The sequence below is a fragment of the Callorhinus ursinus genome, unplaced genomic scaffold (genome assembly GCF_003265705.2).
Source record: "Callorhinus ursinus isolate GAN/ISIS: 27379988/994484 unplaced genomic scaffold, GSC_fseal_2.0 scaffold25, whole genome shotgun sequence".
In the NCBI taxonomy this organism is placed as follows: Eukaryota; Metazoa; Chordata; class Mammalia; order Carnivora; family Otariidae; genus Callorhinus; species Callorhinus ursinus.
Genome location: NW_027397087.1, coordinates 30,550,758 through 30,559,049, shown reverse-complemented (window position 1 = coordinate 30,559,049; position 8,292 = coordinate 30,550,758). Strand labels below are relative to the sequence as shown.

The 8,292-nt window shown below is 42.5% G+C and overlaps 1 protein-coding gene across 7 annotated transcripts in view; it reads left to right on the top strand.

Moving 5' to 3' along the window:
• The first annotated feature begins 1,015 nt into the window (after positions 1-1,015).
• Positions 1,016-8,292, top strand: part of INTS14 (integrator complex subunit 14) — a 34,200-nt gene continuing 26,923 nt past the window's right edge. For 4 of the 7 annotated variants that reach the window (XR_003210522.2, XM_025883845.2, XM_025883846.2 and 1 more), the window contains exons 1-3: positions 1,016-1,110; positions 5,388-5,671; positions 7,213-7,320. Coding sequence is in view for 6 of the 7 variants with exons in the window: in XM_025883845.2 (XP_025739630.1) it covers positions 5,450-5,671; positions 7,213-7,320 (330 nt within the window). In the remaining variant the exon portion in view is untranslated. The other 3 variants (XM_025883843.2, XM_025883844.2, XM_073877209.1) reach the window with 3 other exon arrangements.

Genomic DNA, 8,292 nt, shown 5'->3' with positions numbered 1-8,292 from the left:
GGACTGACTCTCTTCTTCAGCCGCCTTGGATATAAGGAGGAGATGGGAAAGAACTACAATCATTGGAACCCTCACTCTCCCACTGAACAAGCTGTGAAAAGTCAGACAGACTAGGTCGTTCAGTTCAAAGCATCCTCCCTCCCTGACCCCCCCCCCCCACCCCATCCCACCAACTAAACGAAAAAGAGGCAGAGGCCTTTTTCTATTCTCACGTGCCATCTATGGGGTACCACATGATCCTTTGAACCACAACTACCCAGGCCTGCTTCTAGCTGACACTTCCTGGCTCCCTACATGGTTAGAAAACCACTTCTTGCCCCCTCGGGAAGCTGGCCTGGGGCGCAGGCTGCGGCGGCACACCAGGTGCCCAGAGGCGAGGCGGGGAGGGCCCATGGTGCGTCACAGGGAAGCGTGAGTGCAGATCCTTCAGCCAGGCACCTCGCACTGTAGGGAGAACCAATGAACCTATCCTCAGAGAAGGGGTGGGGGGAAGAAAGTGAGCCTCGCGCCGAGGAGACCCAGAGGGGAAGTCTTGACTTGTCAATTGGCTCAGGTCACCTAAGAAAAATATACGGTGCGCTTAGCACGAGCACTCCCCAGGCAGGAAGTGTAGTTAAAGAAGAGTTTGGAGAAGATTCTGTCACCTGGTTCGGAGGCGGCTCATGAGTGCGGGCAAAGAAGGGCACGTGTCAGTGAGCGTGAGGCGGGTGCGCCAACAGGCGCAGGTGAGTGAGGAGGCTGGAGTGTTAAGAGCTCACAGAGGTATCTCTTCAGAGAGGAGGAGGTGGGCAGAGGGAAAGAGGGAAGAGCCCGAAAAGGGAGAGGGAGGGAGGAAAAGAAGGAAGGGGAGACAGAGCCCGAGCTCCGCAAGGTTGGGGATGTTGGAGCAGAGGTCAACGCAGACCCAGGGCTGCCGAGGGACGCCGAGGAGGGCGTGCCCCCTAGCGGTCCCGCCGCGCCATTGCCCTGCCTCTCAGGCCTTAAAGCCCCGCCCCAGCCCCGTGCGCACATTGGCGCCGGCTTCCCTTTTGTCGCGCGGCCCCATCGTTCCGGCCGTGGTGCGCAGGCGGAAAGTTTACGCGGACGGACCGTGCCGGCGATGGGCGCGGGGTGAGTGGGGTTGGCCGGGGGCCTCGGGCAGTCCTTCGTTGCTTGCTGGAGCTGCAGGAGAAGGGGTCGGGGGTGGGGAACGAGGCGGAGCCGGCGCCCGGCCTTCCCGCCGCCCCGCGCCGTCTGTGCGGCGCCACTTCCGGGCCCTGTTCCCGGCCTCGCCTCGCTCTGTAGCTCGGGGTTGTGGGCCCGGCGTAAACACCGCGATTTCGGCCTCTGCCCGGGCCCTCTTCGTTCCCTCTTCCCATAAGACTAACAGATCTCAGTTTTTGTTCTGGACTGATTTTAAGGTAAAAATCCACCCCCCAGTTGCGATTCAAATGCAGGAGTGCTGTATTTCCAGGCTGGCGGTTTCGAGATGAAGTTGTATCAGAGAACTCAGGAGGCACTCCTCAGGGCAAGGGAAGTCAGGCTGGCACAAACCTAAGGGTAGGTAAGGACCCTAACGTGAATGGCCGGGCCCCTAGAAACCCTAGAAATGCGAGTGGAATCATGCTCCGAGGGCGAAACTGCTGAGAATACGTTCTTTACGACTGAGCTAATTTGTCACCTGCAGGGAAGAATTGTAAACGTGTACTTAGGTGACTTAGCCTTAAGGCCAAGACAGGTGGCTGGGTTCTATTCTCAGGAGCAGACTGTTGTTGAGAAAGATGGCCCGTAATATTACGTCTTAAGCATTATATGTAAACAGTACTTTAAATAGTACTTATGGAAAAAGGGGGAGAATTAGCCCAAGTGAGAGATACTTCATATTCTCAAAAAATTGCTGGACTGTGGTGGGCACGGATTTTTTTTTTTTTTTAATCCAGCCTAGAGTGCTTGAGTGGATCATCCTTCAAGAACATGCAGTTTCCTCTTTTAATTCTGTACTTTCAACTTAAGTAATGGTTTCCCATGGTTTTGCCACTATTTCGAGGGTGGATGGACACAAATGCATCAGCCAGCTCTAGAGGTGTTTGCAGAGAAGGCGAGACTGCCAGCTATGGGCACCCATTCACAGCGGATTTCAGGGGCCAGAAATACTTTCTTGTACGAGATCTAAATCTGTGTATACTCTTTCCCAGTCTCCTTGAAAAGTTGAGGAAGTACTTCCCATGATCCCCAACTTTTTTTTTTTTTTTTTTTTTTTTTGAGAGGCAGTGCCTGCAGTGGGGAGAGGCAGAGGGAGAGAACTCAGGAGGCACTCATCAGGGCAAGGGAAGTCAGGCTGCCAGAAACCTAAGGGTAGGTAAGGACCCAACATGAATGGGTGGGCCCCTAGAAATTTGAATGGAATCCCTCTCAGAGAGTGAAACTGCTGAGAATGGTATGCAGGCTCCGTGCATGGAGCCTCCTAAAGGGCTCAGTCTCACAACCCTGAGATCATGACCTGAGGCAAAATCAATAGTCCCCTGCCCAACCAACTGAGCCACCCAGGTTCTCCTCCCCAGCTTTCTTTTTTTTTTCCTAAAGATTTGTTTATTAAAGAGAGGGAGCACAGGTGTGCACACACATGCACATGAGGGGCGAGAGGGAGTCTTAAGCAGACTCTCTACTGAGCGTGGAGCCCAATGTGGGGCTTGATCTCACGATCCCAGATCACAAACTGAGCCAAAACCAAGAGTCTGAGGGTTAACCGACTGCACCACCCAGGTGTCCCTTTCTGTGCAGAAATGGGACTGCCATGTGAGCTGGATAAACTCTATATGTGGGCAGAGACATAGGATTTCCTAGTTATCTGCTTGAATGAGGAGGAGAGAAAGAAATGTGTTTCTGTGTCCAGAGTTAAAATTCATCCTGTGTTTTGCCAAAGAATTAATGTTCTGTCTGGTGACTAGGGGTAGTTAATTAGTCATTATCAAATATTTGTCAAGCACATACCCTGGGCCAGTTACTGTGATAGGTTCTGAGGAGACATTGCTGGGCACAATCTGACACAGTCCCTGCCCTTAGTGAGCTTATGGTCTGATGTAGTATAGTTGGACCAATATTATATAGGGCCTCACTTCTTGAAGAGCACAGCTAAGACCCAGAAAGAAAATTTAAAAAACAGAAGATGAAGTAGTACCAAGCTGATACACCTAAGCCCATACATTTGACACTAGAAGAAACCCACAGGCTCTGAGAACCTGTTGAGTTTGACTTTGGACACAGTTTTAACAAGCTCGGTTACCTGGCTTTCTAGCCCGTAGTAGCCGAGAAGAAGCAAATTAGAAAGAGGGAGGATGATTATAGGGAATTACTGAGTTAAGTACGATGCAAGCTGATGGGCTAAAAATTAATCATAAAAAGGAGGCACCAAAACAGAGCACAACAGTTTGGATCCCTTGAATACAAGGCATTGTTTCTGTGTATATTCTACATAATCCCTGTTTTATGGGACCTTAATGGTAATTATGTAGAAAAGGGTTAAAGGGGAAACAGAGTTAGCAAATTAAACTAGATTTGTTTTGTTTTGTTTTGTTCTAGACCTTTTCTAGAGTCTTTATTAATGCCTGAACTCATTTTCTTGGAGCATCTCTCCAGAACAGTGTTCTGCAGCACACAATGCTGGTGTGGGGGAAAAAAAAAAAAAAAAAAAAAACACCATAAGAGTAGCAAGGTGCTAGGCAGTCTTGGTGTTTAGAGTGGTGATGCCAGGCCATCCTAAGAGTAGATTATGTTTTGCATGGTGTTTAATGAGGCAGAAAAGAGGGATACACATTTTAATTTTGTCTATCAAAATGGCTAAACATTTTAGAATTTTAAAGAGTCTGGAAAAGTAATTTATATCCCTCATTTAATCTTTATTGATGTTAGATACATGAGGCATTACTGTATTTGAAATGTATCTCAGGGCACTATGTGGTAAAAAGGCTTTTCCTGCTTTACTTGAGTCCCTGACCTCGGTTTATAACCTTGCTTCCATGAACCATTATGTTCTTAGTTCCCAGCAGCCTATTTACAAATGGAATTTTAGAATATCATACATTTGCAGTTGGATACTTCACTGAAACACGCAGTCTGGCCACTGTTAGGTGTTTTTGAAGTAAGTTCCAAAGAAGAAATTAGCAAGCATTTAATTTCTAACCAGTTTTGTCCATCGAGTCTTTCCTAATTGTATATATACAATATGAGTTTTATGAAGGTGTAATTAGTGTATACGTACAATCCTATGACCTCTTTTTCTCGGTTACTGGCACTTTATTTCTCATATTTACATACGTGTCTTTTATTTATAGCTATATGAGATTTCATTATGTCAGTAGACTAGTTTGCTTAACAGTAGCAGCAAGCTGTGTCCCCATGAGCAGGTCTGTGTATCTGAACTTTTTTCTTTATTTTTAAGAACAGAAATGTTTTCTTCATGCTAATTCTCAATCCGTAATTTTAAAGAACTGTTTTCTCCATTCTGCATATTGACTTTTTAAAAAGGATTTTATTTATTTATCTATCTATCTATCTATCTATCTATTTATTTATTTATTTATTTATTTATTTAGAGCCTGAGCTGGGGGAGGGACAGAGGGAGAGGGAGAGGATCTCAAGCCGACTCTGGGCTAAGCATGGAGCCCGATGCGGGGCAAGATCCCAGGATCGTGAGACCATGACCTGAGCCAAAACCAAGTCAGACGCTTAACCAACTGAGCCACCCAGGCGCCCCTCTGCATATGGACTTTTATACACAATTTCATGAGATAATGGCAACATACTCTTTAATTTTGTTCTTTTCCCTCACAATTAAAGCATTGTTGCCCAATTTACGTACAGTATTACCGAGGCTAGCAGTAGTTTACTGCTTTTTTCATGCATAATGATTTCCAGCTTTGTCTAATTTGGATCATGATTCTACTAGCCCTTTCATTTTTACATTTTCATTCATTTTAATAATAAAGGGCTCCAAGCAACAAGATAATTAAATAAACACACAACTACTGCTGTATTAAGAGAGTGATGATGCCCAAAAAAAATGGGTTGCTTGTCAAAAAGCACCACCATATGACAGCTAGAAATGTCCGTTCATAAATTGTTGGAGAGGTGATGTAAGAATGTTTGTTATATTAAGTTGTATAAACTTTGAAATTATGAAAGTCAAGAGCTACCTGAATTTAATATATTTTTTAATAGAAATATGTGGTCCTTGGAGCACATGGGTCCTTGCTTGCTTCCCTCCTGAATTCTCTGCAGTTTTGCCTTTACCTCAACTTAAATGAGGTTTGCCTTCCCTCATTTCTGCAGTTTGGTTAAAATTGGGGTGGGGAAAAAAACCTTTTTTCTCTCTGTAACATGTAAGAAGACCTAATATTTATTTTCTACAGCATTTCTCTGTTCCTAGCTGTCTTTTTGCGCTCTGATTGGGGACATTGGGATCATTTTCATCATGCCAACAGTGGTGGTAATGGACGTATCCCTTTCCATGACCCGGCCTGTGTCGATCGAGGGTTCTGAGGAATATCAGCGTAAGCACCTAGCAGCCCATGGTTTGACGATGCTGTTTGAGCACATGGCCACAAATTACAAGCTTGAATTTACAGCCCTGGTGGTTTTTTCATCACTCTGGGAGCTGATGGTTCCCTTCACAAGAGATTACAACACCCTTCAGGTACAAAAAGGAACGAGTTATTGTATGTATGGGGCCCAGATTTTTAGGAAAGAAACAGGGTTATATCGCACTGAATATTTAGAACTTGGACTTTTTTTTTTTTTTTTTTTTAAGATTTATCCATTTATTTGGGGGAGGGAGGAGGAGCAGAGGGAGAGAGAAACTCAAAGCAGACTTCTTGCTGAGCACTGAGCCCAGTGATCTCATGACCCTGAGATCACGACCTGAGCCAAAACCAAGAGTCAGATGGTCAACCGACTGTGCCATCCCAGCGCCCGGTAGAACTTGAACTTATTTAATGTTAAGTCTGTGGGTATAATATCTGAGTATGGCTATAAAACAGAGTTTCACAACCAGCAGGCCTTATGCCTTTGGTAGAGCTATGAGTTCAAGCTCTGAGCTGTTACCTTATTGTCTTTTCTCAGTTTTCTGGAATTTTCTGTGGAAAAGAGAGCATGTCAGGATGTAGTTCCCTATTCCCTAAAATTCAAGGTCTTTAAGTTCAATACTTTATTCTTTTCTATTTTCTTATAAAACTTAAGGAGATGAAAAATAGCCCTTCCTTATCAAAACCTTCATTCTAGAGTAATTCAAAATTATATTTCCTCTCCAATAAATAGCCTTTGATTGAATTACAGATGCCAAGAAATTATAATTTTTAAACCTCAGTTGATAGGTGTTAGTTCAAAAGGTGTTATCTGTGATATGCCAGAGAATTTACTTCCTGACAACATCTCTAAATCAATATTTCCAGCCCTACCTCATAATAGTAAGTATGGAATTAAAACAGTTTAATAGGTTAGAGATCCAGAATCAGTGTAGTTTGATTTTTTTAATGTACATAATAAAATTTTGTTAAATAATTTCTTTTACTGTCTCACCTTTTTTTTCTGCTACAAGCTTTTTTAAAAAATTGCACTGGATTTCTTGTAAATGAACAGTAAAGTAGGGATTTTAGATGTTCAGCAGTTCTGAAATTTAGAGAATTGCTATATGAGTCATTCAGAGTAGTGGTTAAGACCAGGTGTCCTGGAGTCCGATTGACTGGGCTTAAATCTAGACTCTGATACCCCTAGGCATGCGACCTGGGAAAGTTACCTCATCATTCTGTACCTTTGTTTCCTTGTTTTAAAAATAGTTTAATAATCTATACCTTACAGAGTGTTTAGATAACTAAATGCATGTTAAGTGCCTAGGTTGGTGTTTAGAATATAGTTAGTACTCAGTAATTTTTGTCATTTTTTTTTTTTTTGATGTGTTCAAAAGTTCTTCATTCTAGTTACTTCCTTCAGGGTTCCCTTACAAAGCTAGGAACTTGGTGGACCATTCATTCTCACTTGATAAGAGAATGGAGTAAAGAAACACTCTTAATTGTCCTTTGTGGTTGAGGAAGCTGGTTTTACCATTTTTCTTTGAGAAAATATGCTTTTGGGCTCTCAGAAACACAATGTCCCCAGTGTAACATTCATGCTTTGATCAGTTTATGTTGTTTTCTAATAATAGTAAAAAATAATGAGCAGTTTTATCTTTTATTCAATCAGGAAGCACTAAGTAATATGGATGATTATGATAAAACCTGCTTGGAATCTGCATTAGTTGGTGTTTGCAATATTGTTCAGCAAGAATGGGGTGGTGCGATTCCTTGCCAGGTAATGATCAATTCCTTTTCATTGCCCTAAGTTAAAACCATTAACCACTGAGGTGATTTGATTTTCTTTAGGCTCTGACACAGCATGCATTGTAATTTCTATAAACTACATTATACATTATTGGTATCTTCTTAAAAGAAGGCACTAAGTCAACACTAATATGCTCAGAAAACAGCACAGTTATGCCTTAAGGAAAGCATTCTCCTAGCAAATTGGCTTATTGCAAACTAATATTGTTTGTATAAAACACGAAGGGCTCACAGTAGAATTTTAGAACACTCCCTAGAAGGGGTAATTATAATTTTGAGTCATAGAATTATAAACATCAGTATATGGTAGTCTGTCTTCATTATCTCAGTGTAGCATTTATTTAGCAAACATGTAACCATCTCAGCTGAGTTTTCTAAAAAGTGATGAGTATGAATGTCATATATTCTGTTGCCCTTTACTTTGGGTCCACAATAGGTCCACATTAGCAAATCAGAACAGAGTATTAGAATAAAAAGAGAATTGGAAGTTTACTATAAGCAGGCATACCTCGGAGATATGATAGGTTCGGTTCAGACTATCACAATAAAGCTAACATTGCATAAAGTGAGTCAGTTGAAGTTTTTGGTTTCCTAGTACATATAAAATTGTTTATACTGTAGTCTAGTAAGTGTATGATAGCATTATGTCTAAAAGAAAATGTCCATGCCTTAAATAAATAATACTTGATTGCTAAAATGGCTAACCAACATCTGAACTTTCAGCAAGTCATAATCACTGGTCACAGAGCCCCATAACAAAAGATAATAATAATGAAAAAGTTCGAAATATTGCAAGAATTACCCCAGTGTGACACAGAGACACAAAGTGAGCAAATACCGTTAGAAAGATAGCACCGGTAAACTTGCTCAGGGCAGGGCTGCCATAGATCTTCAGTTTGTAAAAACTGCAATATCTGTGAATATATTGCAACAAAGCACAAAA